At 37.0% G+C, this 20,722-nt stretch overlaps 1 protein-coding gene across 1 annotated transcript; it reads right to left on the bottom strand.

The window, feature by feature from the left end:
* Positions 1–16,891: 16,891 nt before the first annotated feature.
* LOC113771621 (probable disease resistance protein At4g27220) lies at positions 16,892–19,891 on the bottom strand. The gene has a single exon (XM_027316194.1). It carries the CDS (start codon positions 19,889–19,891, stop codon positions 16,892–16,894), a length of 3,000 nt encoding a protein of 999 aa, XP_027171995.1.
* Between the last annotated feature and the right edge of the window lie 831 nt (positions 19,892–20,722).

Below are 20,722 nucleotides of genomic sequence, written 5' to 3'. Positions count from 1 at the left end.
TTGTCTAGGTGTGGGGGGATTTGATAGAACGGTTATTTGGTGTATTTTGCACTGTTATTTTGTCCTAATTTTGGCTATTCACGGTACTAAGAATTGGAATTTCACTCATATTCGATATTTGTGTGAATTGTAGGTGGTAGGCATGAAAAATGATCTCGCGGGGTAAATTTCCAGAAGACTTTTCGTCCCAGGGCGTGGCCACGTCTTAGAAGGTGGACGAAACCGAAAGCCGGACTGCGGTCCACGTGAACCGCGAGAAGCATGGGATAAAAACTCAAAAAGGCTAGCTTTTGTTGGGAGGAATTGGGCCAGACGTCTGGAGAGCTCCTGCGGCGGATTTAAAGAAAGGAAAAAGCGAGATTCGAAACATCCCTATTTTTAGCCCTAGTTTTACCTTTTTGCAGGAGGGGTCAGACGCTTTTGTTTTTCCTTTGTTTTCTCCTGCGGCTTTGGGGTCAGACGCTTTTGTTTTTCCTTTGTTTTCTCCTGCAGCTTTGGGGTCAGACATTGGAGACTTTCTCCTTTTCTGTAGCTTTTGAATTCGCTCCTTTCGCCTTTGACAATTCTTCGTTGGCTTTTGCTTTGTACTTGCGGCTCCAATACAAGACAGAGCCAGGTTTTTCATTGATTGTTTCTTCGATTAATACATCCTTCCCAATTTCTGGGCAATTGATTCTTGGGGAATTAATTGAATGAATTTAATTAAATCACGTGAGATTGACACGATGAGGAGCGGCGGCTAACTTTCTCCTCTACCCAAAGGTTGACGCGAAGGCGCGGTCCATAATACCTGTGAGATCTATCGAATCTTCATTATTTCTTCCATTTTATTGCTATTCGTGCGTTTCCTGAATTAATTGTTCATGGGTATTTTATTGATTGAATATCAACGGCCGGATATTTGATTTAAGTTAATAGCCTACTGCCACGTTAATTAAATAGAATCCGTAATTGTTCATTTAGTTAACACCCCGTGGCAACCACCATAATTGGCTTTATGATGGGGAAACGCAAGATATAATTTAAATAAACCCTCTTAGCGTGTTTATTGGTTAGGGTTAGGTTCTTCTAACTTTAATGCAATTGGGTAATTAAATTCCTACGGTCGTACCTAGGGTTGTTATCTGGTTAGGGAAGCAGTCAATGGTCGTACCTTGACTGTCGAAAAGGTAAGGAAGAACTGGTTGTCAAAGCTTATTGATAACTATAACCAACCTAGTGACGAATGGGTGAAATATCTTTGCATCGATGATCATTTAATTGGACCGTACTGAGCAGTTGATCCTTTGGGTAGAACTTTTATTAATTGCTATTTTTAGTGAATTGTGCTTTGTGAGTTAGTTTTGAATTTAGGTCGCTTTATTTTTATTTTACTCTTATTTTATTTATTTCTCTCCCATTGAAAATCCCCCAATTTTGTTCTACTGATTTGGAAGAAATAATTTCCTACCTGCTCCCTGTGGAATCGACCCTACTTGCCATTGTACTCAAAATTAGTATTTTTATAGACAAATCCGGTATATCAGATCAAGCAAACTCTTCGGGAACAGGGTGAATCAAGTAACCCATTGCACACCTAGGGTCCCTGCTCCAGTATTTGGATTTGTTCTATAATTATTTAATTGAGGTGGTAATTAGGACTTTTTAGTAATTATTATTGCACAGGTTCGGAGCCTGTCAGAAGGTTACGGTATTATATTAGTTGTGTAAAAAAGAATTTTGAAATATAAATACTGCAATCAGATTTGCCTAGAGACATGAGATGTGGTCTCTAGTGTCGCTTTTGGTTGGTCCGTATTGGTATTCTTGATGGGTTATGTTATTTTAGCATCAACAAGGTTGGATAGTGACATTGGTCAATTCAAACATTGAATTTAGACCCAAAAAAAATGAGGTTAAAGATTAGGTTGAACGCAAATTTTAATTGCCATAGTTGATTTGCATGGGAAGTTTTGGGGCAGCAATGGTAGGCTATCAAAATTATGAGAATATGAGAATTAAGGTAAAGTGGTTTATTGAGTTCGTTAGGACGGTGCTTATGTTGTTAACAATAGTTGCAATGTGGAAGAAATTTATTAGTGAGTTTTTCGCCATTCTAAGCAACAAAGGGGTATTTTAGGACTTTTGAGGACAAAGTTAGTATATTGGATCTATATTATTACTGAAATGCTAATCATATGGGAGGTAGGTGTAATTTTTTATATTAGAGAAGAGCTTCTTGCAATAGTTAGAAATATTAGGAGAGGTTTCTGAAATCATCCCTAAACAAAAATGTTATCTAAGTTAAAGTGAGAGGAACACAAAATAAAGACATGGGCGGCGTTGAAATTGAATGGTGTTTTCGGGCTCTAAGTCATCGAGATGTGGACATGCAAGGAAAATAACAAAAGAGCTACGTGAAAGGTTTAGGAAATTACATTAATTTATCATTGCAAATGGAGAAGTTGCAGAAAGTCATTAAAATATTTATTTGATCTTTACTACACTGACGATGTATACACGGTCAGTATTGAATTAATGATCATTATGCAAAATTTGAATTTGAATTCCAATATATATATATATATATCATGGATTCGACGATGAGAATATATATACTCTTAGTGTATAAAAGATATACTATATTTGTTTAAGTTGTCCATTTGATCACATAGCTTCCTAGGAGGAGGAGGCACATATAAGGTTGGATTTATTATATATGGCATAATCATTCATGACTTGCGGAAAAGCTTTGGCAAAGTTTTAACTACAGGAGAGGCGTGACTGGAGAACATGCATTTCACCACGGCTTCTCTACAACTACGTGGACGCAATGGGGAATGAAGGCCTTGAAATTTGACATAGAACAGTTGTATTTAGTCAACTCTTTTATGTTTAATCCAGAAATTACTTAACAAGGAAACAATTCCAAGTACATAGAAAAGAAAATAGTACTCCTGTGTCCCAAAATATTTGTCATGCTTTTCATTTTGAAATGTTACAAAATATTTGTCATATTACAAAAGTCAAAATTATTTTTAGTCTCTATTTTCAATATTGTCCTTTCCTTTATTTATACACATCTTATATTCAAATTCAAAATTGAAATTTATTTTTGGGGGGATAAAATCAAAAAGAAAAGTACAAAAATTACAATCAAGATACTATTCTTAAAAAGTTAGGTTCTCGAAGAGTGACAAACATATTGCGAGGGAGGAAGTATAAACATTACATTTGTTAAAAATTTAAAAAAAATGACAAAGTTGTTGGTGGAAAAGATGATTCCTCATTTCCAACCATATCCCTTGTTATAAAGTGGAGACGCGGAACACTTCCCCCAACTTCATACATAGATGTGGACGTTGAAAGGAAAAAAGAAGACATTACTGGGAAGGCTTAGGATATAACATGCAGTTGGATTAGGGAAATCACATATATAATTTCAAGCGGAGAAAGGAGAAGCCGATCGATGTTCATAAACATTGAGGACTGTAGATTTATAAACTATAAAACAAAGTTTAGCATTTGTTGACATGAAGAATCTTTCTTCAGTCCCATGCTTGCAGAGTTTTTCCACTCTAACGCCGGGTCAAATTTTCCTTTCTTTTAATATTAGCGAAGACGACAATACATTTGGTAAACAGGCTATGTCATGGATATGCACAATAATGTGTGTCTCTCTCCTTCTTCTTCTTCTTCTTCTTCTTCTTCTTCTTCTTCTTCTTTGTTTTATCTATTTAATTTTTGGTTCTTTCTTCTCCTTCTTCCTTTTTTTTAATCTAATCAATTTTTGGTTCTTTTTATTCTTCCTTTGTCTTTTTTTTTTATCTATTCAAAATTTGGTTCTTTCTTGCAAAGCGTGGAATTAGGATGGCAAAGAAAGTATAAGAGAAACAATAATATATCTCATCCTTATTTTCATTACAGGTGTACCAACTCCTATGTGGAAGTCCAATACCACATCATTTTTTTTTTCACAAATTTGAATGATGTATGTTTTGATTTTGGAAAAGTTGAGTTTACGAAAATTTTACAGTTTGATTAACTTATATGCATATGAAAAGTCTTTGTAAAGGAAAAATTCGACTTTAATTGATTTTCTTTCTTTATGTCTATCCCTTCAATCCTCTCAAACTGCTCCACCTTCTTGTGTGAATTCTAGTGGACTCCAATGACAATTTTGTTCAAGAATTGTGCAATTTCTGACATATTTTTTTACTAATAAATGAAAATTAATGATAGCAATTTTTGCCTATCAATGTTGCATAACGAAAATAGAGTATTCCTGATGTGATCCATAGTTCGATCCTATTAAGGAACGCATTTATAATATGGTGTGAAAATTTAGGGAGGTCAGTGTAATTCCACATACAACAAAAGAAGTGAGTGCAGTTTAATTTACAGTTCAATGCAACAATTCTTCTAACTTAGATTAGTTTACAAAAACAGAGAAACTAAAGTTTTGTAATTTAAACTTGCAGCACATGATGCAAAAAACCATAGTAAGTAATTTTGGCAATTTTTGGCAACTAGTGGCCATCTCTGAGGACTTCTGAAAATTTATGAAAAATAATATTCTTCTCTCTATTTGTTTCGTTGGCTATTATCAATTAGTTGTTTGGGACTGACATTCTATCATACTGAGTTTTATACGAAGTATTTAAGGAAAAATTGGAGCATTAAAAGTAAAGAGAAGTTAGTATTTATCCATATAAAATATTGCCACATCATTACTCCATAAAGAGGGTGATGATCCAACATACTATTAACTAAGACGAAAAAAACAGAGAAAAAAAAAAGTTTTATGTGTAATTTTGAAATATTAATTGTGCAATAGAGGCTCACATTGTCACAAAATTTGTCATCCAATCAGTATTTGGGAACACGTAATGCAAGTTCTTGGCCCAGAAACCAGTTCTTGGCCTCCAACCAAGAAACGTTTCCAATACCTCTTCTGTTGTGCCCTTCTTTGCAACGCAATGGATTCATTCTCTAAATTGTCTACTTCCTCCAGCCAATTTGTAACCTCTGTTTTCCTTTTCTTTCGCCTGGACAGTTCGGCTCTTTCCACTGTCTCCGTTACGACAGATGGTCTGCAAGTCAATGCCTGCAGGTTCCTAGCCAGCAATTGCACATCAGATCCCAGACTGTTGCTGTAACTTGTCCCTATGTTCACCGGTAGCTCTACAGCCCTTTCTGTTGCTGTAGCCTTCCAACACATATTTGTCATCTATCAAGAACAGAGCAAACAATTCTCGAATCAGGTGCAAATTTGCAGCAAACTAGACCCCTCAATCAAATTGTTTACTATAAAATATTCCTACATCATTGTTAATTGGACAAGGAGAAGAGGAGGATGTTACCAGTGAATCATAGTGAGAATGTATTAGGAAGATATCTGACAAAAGTACTTTTGGCACTTGCATTTTTCAGGGTATAATGGAAATGAAAGCTTATTTTGATTAAAAAATTCACAATTTAATTTGGAAACTAGATACAATTTAATTCTTGTCAGCTTTGGGATGTCCAGTCATCTATAACATGCCAATAACTTTCATGGGATTGGACTGCAATAATATGATTCAAAAAAAATATTTGTTAAAAATACAAAAATAAATGTGAGATAGGACATAGTTAAAATTTGTAATTGAAGATGAATATTCTGAAATCCTACACCTTTTTTGTGGAATTGTTTCCTTAAATTTGGTGCCTGGAAGTTCAAATTCCAGTTCATTTGAGAATATGAATTTGCATGGAACCATGAAGTTATGATTGGGCAAACAGAAACTTACTCTGTTTGGGCCTTGGGGCTAAACCATTTGATTAATTGTTTTATAGTTTCCTAAAAGATGCTGCACTTTTGCAATTCACCAATAGCCCACAAACCCAAAAAGTAGACAAAGAGCTGATCGGGTTTATTGCAGTTGAGCCCAGGAACTTACTACATTTCCTTTTGATAGGGTGTTAATTGTTGGTTATTTTATTGTTAATTTTCCCCTTTATCCTTGCCAAATATTGTTTTAATTATTAATATTTACTTATATTTGGTATTGGACTCAATTTCAGGAAGTGAAACAGAAAACTACAAAAATGAGGGACTTTTTGAAGATAATTTGGATTTCAAACAACCGGGCCCACATGGTGCTACAAAGAGATTGCATTTCCTTTGCTGATTAGGAGATTGGAGTCCTACGGGCAATAGGAAACTAAAAGCAAGGAATTCGGTAGAGCCCCACTTTTGGTTTGATTCTCAATTCCAGCGGGGACCACAGGGATAAGAAGCTTTAGTCATTGTTGGCTTTAGAAAGGAGACAAACGTACAGAGAACTCTTATCAATCAATAGTTTTAATTTAGGTTTTTAGCATAGTTTTAGTTTTTCTTTTCTTAGCTCTTTCGCATGGTTGTTCTCCATTAATGGAGGACTAACCTCTTAATTCTAGTCAAGGAGATAACTGAAAACTTGGTTCAACAATTACTGTGAGATTGAATCTGTTTTAATTATTTTCTTCATTTATTGGTATTTATATGTTCCTTGATTTTAATTGTTATGGCCTTGTGTATGATTGATTAGTGCGCAATAATTAATTATTCATATAGGCTATTTTTGCTAAATAGGGGTAATTGAATCCGTAATTGTTCGTTATCTCTATCTCAGTAGCAACTGGCGTAGTTGATTTTTATGTCAGGGGAGCATATGACCTAGCTTAAACAAACCCTCGTAGCGTGTTTGTTGGTTAGGATTGGGCCTTTCTAATTATTAATGCAATCTAGAAATTAAATCCTACGGTCGTACCTAGGGTTGTTTTTGGGTTAGAGAAATAGTTAACGGTCGTACCTTAACTATCGAGAAATTAAGAAAGGGTTGGTTGTTTATCGCGTGCATGACAACTATAACTAATCTATTACTAAATGTTGGAATTATTTCTGCATCAATGATCAGTGCCTGAACCATTTCTGAAGTGTACCCTTGGCTAGAGTTTTCCTTTAATTATTTCTTTTATTTATTTTCTGCATTTAATTTATTTAGTTAGCATTTAATCCAAAAATCCCCCCATACTTTGAACTCTAGAAGAAACGAATTATCCCCAGTCCCTGTGGATTCGACCCTACTCACCGCTATATACAAAATCTGTATTTTTCTCGAGTAGGTATTTATTATTGCACAGGTTCGGCACCTGTCAATTTTTGGCGCCGTTGCCGGGGACTGGTGCCAGATTAATTTGTTTCTTTTTGAGTTCATCTTGTTTTTATTTTTATTTATTTATTTTTCTCTTTTTTCTTTATATAGTTTATGGCTTCTAACACTCCGTATTTTGGTGATATACTGGATTTTGTTTCCGAGGAAGGCAATGAGACTGATTTTTTTTCTAAGTTTGCATATTTAGAGGCATTAAACTCTATTAGAGAAAGAATGGCTGCTGCAACCTGTAAAATTTGTTATGCCAGGGATCATTCAACCGGTATGTGCCCCGAATATCAAGATAATCTGAGTGTCCCACTCAATAATTATGGAGATTTTTCACCCTGGTCTCAAACGTGGTATAACCCTAATCCAAACGGGTATGATCAAGGATGGTGGGATAACTCCAATTATAATTATACAACGGGGCCAATGAATTTTCAGCAGTATGAGTCTCAAGAATCGTCATTTATGTCAAGTATGTCTCTTGAAGAAATAGTTGAATCAATAGCTACTAATACATACCAATTCCAACAGGAGACACAAATGAGGAATGAGATGATGAAGGATGCAATGAGTAATCTGGCAGATCAACTATGTCTATTGACATCCAGAATAAATCGATTGGCTTCTCAAATGGAAGAATTGCCCTCGAAAACCATTGTTGATCTAGAAGAAAATGAGAGTGCAATTTGCTTGACTAGTGATGAGGAGATGCAAGAGTGTCAAAATGAGAAATCTACAGATGCAGTTGAAAAAGAAGCTGAAAAGGAAGAAATGGAACCCCAACCGCAACCCATTCAAGTGAAAGAATCCAGTGAACAATCTCCAAATGCGGTGACATCTCCTCCACTCCTTCATCAATATTCTCCTGACTCTTACTCTTCAATTCCTGTTAACGAAATTGACTTTATTATACCAGACAATTTTGAATTTCATGACAGGAATAAATTAAGAGTGGCGATGGCGAGATATCTTGAACCAATAAATGCAAGTGGGGGAGGAGTGAATGGAGAATGCAAATTATCATCGACTCGTTTGGCGCCATTCACTAGCCATGGAAGCCCGTAACTCGTGTGCCCAAAGATTACTCAATCTATGAGGGTTACCAGGATCATATTGAAGATGAAGCATTGAAGCGAGCCACAAGATTTTATCCTCCGTGAACAAGTATAGCATGTCTAGCCAAAGACATTAAAGAAAGGCGCTACTTGGGAGGCAACCCAAGACTATTTGTTTCAGTTTTCATGCATTTTTGAAGTTTTAGTTAAGTGTTAGTGTCAATTAATAGTTTGATGTTTGGTGGCAGGAAATTAGTAGTTAGACGTGCCCACGCCAGGTGGTCACGCCTGAGGGAAAGAAATTTTCGTTCAGGATCTGCGGACTCTATAGCAGTTAGACGTGCCCACGCTAGGTGGTCACGCTAACGGATCGAGAATTTTCGCCGGATGGTCAAAAGACTAGGGAGCGGTTAGGCATGCCTAAGCCTAAGCCTAAGCTAGAGATTCTTTGAAAAAAAAAAAAAAAGAGTTAAAATTTCACATTGAGAAAATTCAAAAATTCAAAAAGCATTTTTTTTTTTCTTTCCTTTTCTTCAAAAATTCAAATTTGGAAAATTTAAATTCGGAAAAAAAATTGAAAAAAAAAACCCCAAAAACTATTTTTTTTTCTTTCTCTTTTTCTCTTTTCTTTTTCTTTCTTTCTTTCTTTATTTTCTTTCTTCCTTCTTCCCCGCTGCTTTCTTTTTTCCCTTTTCTTTTCTTCTTCACCCGACAACCCCAGCTCCCGCCGCCACCAGTCTGACCCATCGACGCCGCGCCTCTCCTCCACTCTCACCTTCTCCCTCGCGCGCAGCTCCTCCTGCGCTCGCGGCCACCACCAGCCCAGGACCTGCGTGAGCGCCGCCGCCTCAGCTCGCCTCTCCGCCGCTGCTGTCTGCCGCCCCCAGCCGCGCGACTGTCCACGGTCACGCCACAGCTGCGCGTCGCACGAAGCCTCTCACTCCTCCTCAGCCGCGCCTCTCCCGATCTCACACTCTCCCCATCGCTGGTTAGCGCCACTGCTCTCCCCTCTTTCCTCCCCCAGCTTCACCTCAGCCACCTCCAGCTCTGCCCGCGTCGTTCGTCCGCCGCTGCTACTGTCGGCCACCTCCACCCGCGGTCAACCTCGTGCGCCACCAGCGGCTACCCACTCGAGCTCCACCTCACAGACCACCACAAGCTCTCCTTTGCACGTTGGTCGCCAGCTAGCTCTCCCTGCCGCGACCATCACCCGCTGCTACTGTCCGCCACCACCCAGGCCGAAAGCCACCAGCAGCTCCCAGCTCTTCCTCTATTGCCGCGCGTCACCACCTGTCAAAATTGACAGGTGGAGGTATTGCAGCTTTTCATTCGTTTAGTATCTCTCTAAAACCTCAATTGCTGGAATTTTTTTTTTTTTAAGGTTAATGTTAGGGTGGAATTACGTTTCTTTGCTGCTCCATTTGGGGGTATTTTCTGGTATTAATTACATTGTTGAGCATTGATTGGGTTTTATCTACTCAAGGCCTCTATTTTCATCTGTGGGGATCACATTTGAGTGGGCCATTTGATTTAGTTCTTCCCTATGCGTGCACCAGTGGTATTGGTTGTGGTGGTTTGCCTAAAATTTATTAATCTTATGCGATTGCCTACCTGATTGACTGCTGGGATTAAACTGTTGTCCGAACTCTGAACTGTGGTTGCTGGAATTGCCTGTTTGCTGGGACTCTTAAAATTCTTAAGGTTTGGTCACTTGAAGTGGGTAATTGAATGACCAATTTGTGACATTCGTTGAGTTTCACTTGCTCCAATTAGTTGAATTCATTGCTCTGTTGGGGTCCCTGTTGGTATCACTTGAGTTCTGCTTTGTTAGTTTCTGTATCGTGCCCCTTTATCTTATTTTGATTAAATTGGAGACCCAGTGCATTGGGTTATGTCCTGCAACTGATTTGCCTAGTCTGATAAAACTGTCATTTGTTTAGGCTCTTGGAGTACTATCTGGTGTTGTTTGTATCTCTTAGTGGATTCGGTTGGCTCTTTGATTTAATTTGTCCCTGTGCGTTTACCAGTGGTACTGGCGTTGGTAATTGTTTAACATTTGTTAATCCTGTGTTATTGGTTGACCAATTGATCGAGTTGTGACTACTGGGCATTTGTGATTGAATCGTTTCTGTCCAACCTGTGATTGAGTTGTTTTGGATAAAGCAGGAGGTCATTTAGGCATTTTCTGGGGGTACTTTTTGGACAGAATTGGGTTTAATTGCTGCCATAGTGGGGAGATTTTCTGCTATTTATTCATTTGTTGGCCGCTTGATTAATTTTTTCCCTGTGACTCACCAGTGGTACTGGTTGAGATCTTTTCCCTATCGTTGTTGCTGCTATTTGAAGATACTTGCTTATTTTAAAGTTTAAGTTCTTGTGATTGAGTCGCTGCCGTTGAATTTAATTCTTTCCTGTCTGTGCACCAGTGGTACTGGTTGCAGTGTTGCTTTCCATTTCTTAATCCTCTGTGCCAGACTACCTATTTGATTCTTGAGTGTTGGTTCCTGAACTGTTGCTGGAGTTACCATTTTCTTGGGTCAATTGCTGATTTTGGCAGGTTGAATTGGGGAATGGACTGTCCAATTGGAGGCAGCTGTTACTATTTTGGGACCAATTGTGTCTATTTTGCTGTGATTTGTGTCTAATTGTGGGTAATTTGCTTGTTAAATTGGGAGGTGCCTATAACGCTTAAATTTGCTTATTGAAGTTAGTTGCCTCTGATTGCCTTGTTTAGGAGCATTTTATCCTTTTGGTTTCCTTTACTAAGCTATTTGGAGCACTTGCTGCATGATTGGACTGCCTTGATTCTGAATTTGACTACATTTGGACCACAGGGGCTCATTGATTGCATTTGTTATTAGTGTTCAGGTATTCGTATAACCTGTGGGTGATTGAATTGTGCCTATTGTTCATTGGGTTGGTTTTAAACAAAAAAATTGTTATTACTTTGAAATTCCTGTTTCCATTATCTGTTGGCAATTGTAGTCCCTTGTGATTAGAGTGACATCTAGAGATCATGGTAAGGCCAAGATCCGCTTCTAGGTTTAGGACACCTAGACACTCGCAGCCTCCTCCTACCCCAGGGGCTGACGAATGGCACCAGCTCCAGATGCGAGTTGAACGACTAGCAACTCGGATGACCCACATTGACGTCAACCTGCATCACATGCGCAGAATTTGGCAGCATTTATGCCCCATGCAGGCCTTGATCCTCAATTTCCACCTGAACCGCCCCTGTTTTGATGACTTCAGGGAAGTACCGTTGCTCCTCTCTTTTCTTCTGTTGTTACATTATCACATTGAGGGCAATGTGTGACTTAGGTGTGGGGGGGTCAGTTTTGGGTGCTAGTATTTTTATTTTTAGTTTCTAAAGGTTTTTCCTTTATTTTTAGTTTGATATTTATCTCCTTTTTCGTTTATTTTCTTTTCTTTTTTTTTCCTAGTGGTTAGTCTTCATATGAATACCAAGTTTGATGCTGGATTGTTGTCTCTAATTCTGCTATTGCCAAGTTTTAGTAATAAAAGGATATCAAGTTGATGTGGTTGAGTTCAGGAACATCTCTCTGGTGAATATCAATAATTGCTTAACTTTTTCAATTTTTGGTTAACTTTTCTAGGCATAGGGAATGATTGTTGGCATTTTTCATGTGAATTGGTCCAATTATTAATTTTAGTTCTCCATGTTTGGAAATTTGAGGCTGGCTGCTGTTATTTTTGTGATATTTTCTAGTTATTGTGGTATGTTATCATAAATAAGAGGTGACTGTACTCCACTAGTTGTTACTACTGAGTAACCGGGGATCTTCACCTAAAGTGTCGATTCTCGCGTCAAAAGGTAGTAGTTACTATGAGTGCGTGGTCCCGTAGCAATTAGAGCTGAGTAACCGGGCTCCTCCATCTATCAAATGTTGGAGTTCGCGTCAAAAGGCTCTAAGGGCTATAGACTAAGTCTTTTGTTATTCAAAAAAAAAAAGGAAAAAATAAAATAAAGATTGGGTTAGTATGTGAATAAGTCAGCTTGCCAGTTTGTGATTTTAATGTCGAGATTTTGGTTAATAGTTGGACCATTTGCTGATAAATGTGAGCAACCATTCCTTTTTCTTAGATTAGTTTGCTTTAAATTGGAAAAATTGGTGGTTGGGAAGCTAACCGGAGTGATTTTTCTTGGATCTTAACTGTGATGCTTGATATATGTTTTTCTGGGTATCTTGGCAATATGATAGTTAGAGCAATAGCCATTGTCAAATTTTGGTGTTCAATTGCTGTTCTTATGCTTGAGGGCAAGCATGATTTAGGTGTGGGGGGAATTGATAGGGTGTTAATTGTTGGTTATTTTATTGTTAATTTTCCTCTTTATCCTTGCCAAATATTGTTTTAATTATTAATATTTACTTATATTTGGTATTGGACTCAATTTCAGGAAGTGAAACAGAAAACTACAAAAATGAGGGACTTTTTGAAGATAATTGGGATTTCAAACAACCGGGCCCACATGGTGCTACAAAGAGATTGCATTTCCTTTGCTGATTAGGAGATTGGAGTCCTACGGGCAATAGGAAACTAAAAGCAAGGAATTCGGTAGAGCCCCACTTTTGGTTTGATTCTCAATTCCAGCAGGGACCACAGGGATAAGAAGCTTTAGTCATTGTTGGCTTTAGAAAGGAGACAAACGTACAGAGAACTCTTATCAATCAATAGTTTTAATTTAGGTTTTTAGCATAGTTTTAGTTTTTCTTTTCTTAGCTCTTTCGCATGGTTGTTCTCCATTAATGGAGGACTAACCTCTTAATTCTAGTCAAGGAGATAACTGAAAACTTGGTTCAACAATTACTGTGAGATTGAATCTGTTTTAATTATTTTCTTCATTTATTGGTATTTATATGTTCCTTGATTTTAATTGTTATGGCCTTGTGTATGATTGATTAGTGCGCAATAATTAATTATTCATATAGGCTATTTTTGCTAAATAGGGGTAATTGAATCCGTAATTGTTCGTTATCTCTATCTCAGTAGCAACTGGCGTAGTTGATTTTTATGTCAGGGGAGCATATGACCTAGCTTAAACAAACCCTCGTAGCGTGTTTGTTGGTTAGGATTGGACCTTTCTAATTATTAATGCAATCTAGAAATTAAATCCTACGGTCGTACCTAGGGTTGTTTTTGGGTTAGAGAAATAGTTAACGGTCGTACCTTAACTATCGAGAAATTAAGGAAGGGTTGGTTGTTTATCGCGTGCATGACAACTATAACTAATCTATTACTAAATGTTGGAATTATTTCTGCATCAATGATCAGTGCCTGAACCATTTCTGAAGTGTACCCTTGGCTAGAGTTTTCCTTTAATTATTTCTTTTATTTATTTTCTGCATTTAATTTATTTAGTTAGCATTTAATCCAAAAATCCCCCCATACTTTGAACTCTAGAAGAAACGAATTATCCCCAGTCCCTGTGGATTCGACCCTACTCACCGCTATATACAAAATCTGTATTTTTCTCGAGTAGGTAATTATTATTGCACAGGTTCGGCACCTGTCACCTTTGGATAAAGGGTTTAAGATTTTCCTTTAAAGGTTAAACCTATACCTCGTTTGGCAAGTAAGTTTTTTGGGTGTTTGTTTAAAATTTTACTGTACCTTATTATAGAAGTTGTAGAAAAATTTTTTGAAGTGTGGAAATTTTTGGATATTTTGAAATGTATAGTTTAAAAATTTTGAGAAGTTTTTTGAGGTTACCGTAGATAAAATTGTTAAAAAACTTGTAGCAGACAAACTTGATCAAAAATTTTTCAAACAAGGCCTAGTTTCAGAGTTTATGAGAGAAAAATATTGAGGCGTAAATAATTATGGATTTATATCACATCTAATTTAACATACGAATGCACATTTATATCACATCTAATTTAACACTAAATTCAGAAACAAACAAGAAGGAGGAAAGAGATAGAAAATAAAATATTTAAATTTATAGAAATAAGAAAAAATTAAAAAATATTAAAAAGCTGTATGCAGCAAATTGTATGGATGAATATAAGAAATGGTGCAGTTCGTAGTTCAACATTATAGGGAAGGTTGTTAGCAGAAGAAAACTTGAACCTCACTAGAAATAGGAGAAAGACAGAGAACATGCAATAGCTTAAAATGAAAAAAAGAAAATAACTTAGAGAAATTTATAACGATGTTGAACTAAAAAATAAATAAAGAGAAAGAAAGAGAAACTAATGTACTTAAATCCATTTTCGCATCAGAACAACTCAAAAGGTGTTAGCTGTTCTACACCTCAAGATAGTAAAAAAAAAAAAAACTTAAGCTCGATATGGAAAGTGTTAATATCGATTCTTGCACAATAGCAAATTCCATGCTAGTGGGCAAGCAGATCATTTTTGGGAAAGAAACCTCAAAGGCTTTTGAGGAAGAGGAGAAAACATGTACATGAGAACTAGTCAAGATTTTGATCAAAGAGGTGGTCTTCAACTATCCCACTGCTGTGTGGTAAAAAAATAGGTCAAGGGCATTTTTGGCACAAGAATTGTTCCATTCTAACGATTCCCACCATTCTTTATCTCCATTGGTTTTACGAAGAGTGCTGGGAAGAGATGGTTGTCCGTTGATGGTAGGAAGAAACAAAGGCAGCCTCTTTACCACCTGAGTAGACTAAAAGGCGAGACTTCCAACTTATCATGCGGAGAAACAGAGGACAATTTCCAGAGGAACTCTATTCCAACAGAATCCATAATATCCAATTCAGATAAGTGGCTTAAATTTAACCACTAGCCTTTGGGCTGGTGCCACCATCAAGCCTTTAAGGCTTAGGCTTGGTGGGTGAACCCTTCCCTCCCATAAATTGTCATATTAAATGTGAATTTGTTTTAAAAAATTCAGGCGAGTGCATAGTACACCCGTTTGGTCCGGTGGTGGTTTAGTCCCTTTCGAGTTATTTCTGAACCTTCTTAGATCCATCCCCTCCTCTTAGTATGTAGGATAGATTAGGATATACTACAATTGTCATCTCCGAAAACAAAAAAAAGGGTAGATTAGGATATACTACAATTGTCATCTCCGAAAATAAAAAAAAAATAAGTGGCTTAAATTGATAAAATTCCTAAAAACATCTGACAAGTAGCTAATGCCCATGCCTTCACAATCCACGATTATCAGACTTTTAATATCATCCAGCAGATCATTCAATCCTCTACCAAGCTTACACTGATGGAAACAAAGTTGTTTCTTTTGGACCCCACAAGCTTCAATATCATAACACGGATCCTCAGTTAAGATGTCATTGACATAAACATTATAGTATTTGGCCACCGATTAATTTTATAGAAGTCCCTAAAAGACAAAAATCCTTTAAAACTTTTTAATTGGTTCAACACTTCTGAATCATTTACTTGTACCCTACCATCAAGTAGCAATAATAGCAGTTGAAAACAGTGAAATTGGGAAAATATCCCTTTTGGTATTATTACGTTTCGTCTTAAAGTCAGACACCGATTCACTTAATTGAGATAACTTTGGAAATAATTCACTTAATTGATCATCGATGCAATAGTAATTCCACTTATTAACTGATAAATATGTTATAACTGTCAAACAGGTAATGACAATCAACTTTTCCTTACTATATTGATGATCAAGGTACAACTATTAATCACTATACTAATTAAGAAATAACTCTAGGTACGATCTTAGAGTTTAATTTTCCAATTGCCTTACGAATTAGAGTAGCACTGTTCTAACCAAATAACACGCTACGAAGTTATTTTAAATTAGCCCATATATTTTCCTGACACAAACCCAATAATGTCATTATCACCAATTTAGAACAATTAAACAATTACGGATTTAATTACCCTAATTGATTTTAGGTTATTGAATTAATCTAAATTTCAGATCTTGGATATTCAAATAGCATAGCAACCATAAGAAAGCAAAATAGGGAATATCAGAATATCAGAAAATTAAAGGAATAAATAAAATCAATTTGATCTCATAATTTTAGTTGAATCAAGTTCTCCGTTATTTCTTGATTAGAAATAAAAATTTAGTTCATCTTCGTTGAGAAAATCCCATGTGAATTAGTTGCACTCTCCGACATGAATATTCTCCAAAAGTAAGATGTATTATTCAGAAAAAGAAACGAAAAGGAAGAAAACGTTTTTCTCCTTGTGTCTCCCGGCCCTCAAAAGAATAATCCCTAATTGACTAGTCTCTAGTCTATTTGGCCCGAAAAGAAAGAAAAGATAAGGCAAACAGTAATGCCTTTCTTTTTGTAATGCCTTACCAGTCAATTACTACTACTAATTCAAATCAAATTGCTCCAACAAATCCCATCCTAATCCAAAATGAAAAGTCAACAATAATCTCTGATGAAACATCCATGGTTCAACTTTTGAGACTTCAATTCACAATTGGACATTACACATCAACTCTTGAGCTCTCCAGGACGAGCAGCATTTTAATCTTGACGTGGTCACATCGAACAACAAGTTTAGTAAAGAAATCATGTCTTTTAATCTCTTTTTATCCAAATCCTTACAAGCAACGATAATTACCAAAAATAAGTAGAATTCACCAATTAACACAATATTTGATAAAATAAAAGAGAAAAATAATCATAAAATTAATGACAAAATACAACCTATCAGTGACCTTCAACACCTAGTTTGAACTTCATCGCCATGCTCTAAAGAGTGGGTCAAAGGCACTTTTTAGGTAGGGACTGTCCCACTCTAATGATTCCCACCATTTTTTTTCTCCTCTGATCTCTAGAGTACTGCGAGGAGATGGTGGTCCGTCGATGGTGGAAAGAAACGAAGGCAACCTCTTTAAATTTGGACAATCTAGCATTTTAATGGACACGATTGAATCGCAGATCATGGCTGCCCTGAAAATGTTATTCAGTCGTGGCAACCAATACAGAATCAACAACTTTAATTCTGGAAGGATGACATCGGCGGTGGCTTCACTTGAAGTCAATTGGATGCCTTCTTGTCCTCCTTGTCCTACTCCATTACCATCTACTGCTATCTCCTCTAGTCCTTCACAATCTTTAACTTCTAATTCTTCAAGATTTTGAAGGCTCTGCAGCAACTGCACTGTGAATAGCTGCTTCATGTTGTGACATCCAGAAATCCTCAATTCTTTGAGGGAAGAAAAGGTGCCAACAGGAAGCAATGGTTCTGATTCTCCGTAAAAAAGACCAACTAGATTTGGCAACCACCAGAGGCGCAGCTCTTCGAGACCACATAGTGGACTAAAAGATGAGACTTCCAACTGATCACGTGGAGAAGCAGAGGATAATTGCCAGAGGAACTCTATTCCAACCAAATCCGCAATATACAATCTAGATAAGTTGCTTAAATTTATAAAATTCTTAAAAACATCTGACAAGCACCTAATGCCCATGCCCTCACATTCCTCAATTAGCAGATGTTTCATATCATCTGGCAGATCGTTCGATCCTATACCAAACTGACACTGATGGAAATACAGTTGTTTCTGATCCCCACAATCATCAATATCATAACACTGATCCTCAGTTAAGGTGTCATTGATATAAATATTATAGTATTTTGGCCACCGAGTAATTTTATAGAAGTCCATAAAAGACAAACATCCTATAAAAATTTCTAATTGGTTTAACACATCTGGATCATTAACTTGTATTGTACCATAGGGTGGCAATAATAGCAGTTGAAGACGGTGAAATTGGGAAAATGTTCCTTTTGGTATTATCTTTCGTCTTAAAGTCAGACACTGATAAAAGTTAAGCCTTTCGAAGTTAACTAGTGACTCCCAACCTTGAGGTAAATCTTGAATCTGAGTGGAGGATAGGTCCAATTCCCTTAACTGCTTGAGCTTTTCCAGCGGTGGCACAGATTGGAGGCCTTCACAACCCCCCAAAATCAAAGCCGTGAGATTCACCATGTTTGAAATGGAATTAGGCAACTCTGTTATACCTTTGCAGCAATTTAGATTCAAAACTTTAAGTCCACACATGTGCTGAAAGAATGAATCTGGGATTTCTTCTATGGAAACATGAGAAAGAAGCAAGGTTGAGAGCTTAGGACAATTTGGTGACCAGGCTGGTGGAACTTCTATTTTTGCACCGTCATATGAAACTGAATGAAAGGAGACTGCATGGAGATCTTCTGTCCATTCTTTTTGTTCCAGCGTTACTTTTGAATCACTCCGTCCTAAGCTTTTCACCAAGAATTGTGGTACATCTTCTCTGCTCACCTTTAGTTTGGAGTTTCCATTCGTGATCCTTAATGCCATATCTCTGATCAAATCATGCATCTTCACACAGTCATCCCCTTCGGGATCTGTACTTTCTTCTAGCAAACAAACTTTTACCAGCTTGTTTAATATTGTGTGACCTTGATCAAATTCTTCTGACCTTGAGTTTCGTTCTGGCATCAGCTCTGCCCTAATAAAGAGGTCTATTAGTTCCTTTCTTTTTATATCACTATCTTCTGGATAAAGACAGCAATACAAGAAACAATGCCTTGGACATTCATTCAAGCGTTTGAAACTCCATTCCAAGATGGGAAACACATCTCGTTCCATCTCATCATACCCTATTGAACATGTTTTCAAATGTTCCAATGCATTTCTCCACTCACAAATATCGCTCACACCTCTCATGCTTCCAGCCACTGTGATGATACCAAGAGGCAAACCACCGCACTCTTCCACAATGGACTTGGCAATATTTTCCAAATCTCCTTGAAGCAAGGTCTCGCTACCTAGTTTGTACTTGAACAAATCCCAAGCTTCATCTCTGTCCAAAGTTTGCAAATCAAATTTTCTTTGACATTGTATCCGGTCACACACTTCCCGTGAGCGTGTAGTCAAAATCAATCTGCACTTGTTTGGATGAAGAGGAATCCCTACGCTGTCCAAACAAAATTCTTCCCAAACATCATCCAATATGAGCACTACTAATCTCTCCATTTTGCTGAATGCCCCACGCAATATTCTTGCCCTGGCGTTTTCCTCATCCCCATTTGATAGAGGAATGCCCAAGACATTGGCAATCTTATCCTGCAAACTGGTGATACTGAAATCTTGAGATACTGTAACCCAAAGCACCCGATAATTGTTCTTTTCTAAAAGATGGTACTCAATGTGCCTCGCCAGTGTGGTCTTACCAACTCCACCCATACCATAAATCCCAATGCTTGATATGTCATCGGTCACCAAGCATGGCCAAATTCTCTTCAAAGCTTCATCGAACTTTACTCCAAACAATTTGGTTGGCAGGCATGGCTCCCCGATGTTGTCGCAGGTATCGAGCACAAACCCACTGAAATGACGGCTCTGATCAATAAGTTCTTTCACCTGAAGTTGCAGCTTTCCTACAGGATCCTCCTTTAGTGGAAGCCTCCAAGATGATCCTCTTGTTTCCAATGCATCAATTTCAGGACTTAACTTTTTAACGTCCTTCAGCCAATTGTCAATTTCACTTTTCCTTTTCTTTTTACCTGACATTTCTTCCCTATTCACTTCTTGTTCTACGTCAGATGCTTTGCAACTCAATTCTTGCCAATTCCTTTTCAGCAATTGCACGTTATCCATGTGACTCCTTCCCATGCAATTTTCTACCACCAACTCTGCCATCTTTCCTGCCGCCTTTTCTGCCAGAGCTTTTCCAACTGATGGTATCATCTAGAATTTAAAAATATATCAAGCAAATTGAAGCAAATCCGAAAATTAAAATTGAAGAGAACATCAAAAGCTGCCAACGGAACTTAGTCTATGCATTGTTTTGATTTTTTTTTGGTAGGTCGTTGTTTAGTAAAGATTAATAACCAGAAAATGAAAATGTTTTTCACTCAATGCAATAATTGTTCAGCTATAAGCTAATCTAGAATTCTTCTGACTAACAAAAGTACAATAGTTCATTCAATACTTGGAGAAATGATAAAAAATTCTGAAGATTGACTTTGAAAAACATAGAAACACTGAGTTGGTCATAGAATATCTAAACCCACAAATTTTTGAAGCACTGAGTTGGTCATAAATATCTAAACCCACAAATTTTGGAGTTTCAATAATTTCACCGAACAAATGTATACGTTACCCTACGGATTCTCCATTTCTCGTTTATCTTTGTAAACATTGAGTTCGTAGAGATACTTTTCTTATGTAATATTTATTTCCGAAATACTTTTCCTATGTAATGTTTTATTCCAAATTTTATGGGGTTCTGAAGGAGAGTTGGCATAAATTGTTAGGTAAAAACCAAGGTCTAAGCCCACATCACATGTACAAAAAATCTCTAAGAAGCATTAATTTTATCGTGCAAATTTAACCCACTTGATGCAGCAAACTATTTTTTTTAAAGTGCATGATTCATCTGTTAAAAAAAAATTCATCAAGAAAATGCATGTTCTTTGTTTTTCCAAGAAAAAAAAAAGGGAAAGAAAAGAAGAATTGTGCACGAAAACCTACTTCATTAGTCCTTGAGTTAGATACCTTGTGTAATTTTTTATTTCA

The sequence above is a fragment of the Coffea eugenioides genome, chromosome 5 (genome assembly GCF_003713205.1).
Source record: "Coffea eugenioides isolate CCC68of chromosome 5, Ceug_1.0, whole genome shotgun sequence".
Taxonomy (NCBI): Eukaryota; Viridiplantae; Streptophyta; class Magnoliopsida; order Gentianales; family Rubiaceae; genus Coffea; species Coffea eugenioides.
This window is presented reverse-complemented; position numbering and strand designations above follow the sequence as displayed.

Bases quoted from the DNA above. Each gene is read 5' to 3' on its own strand.
- LOC113771621 (XM_027316194.1), bottom strand. From the start codon at position 19,891: ATGATACCATCAGTTGGAAAAGCTCTGGCAGAAAAGGCGGCAGGAAAG.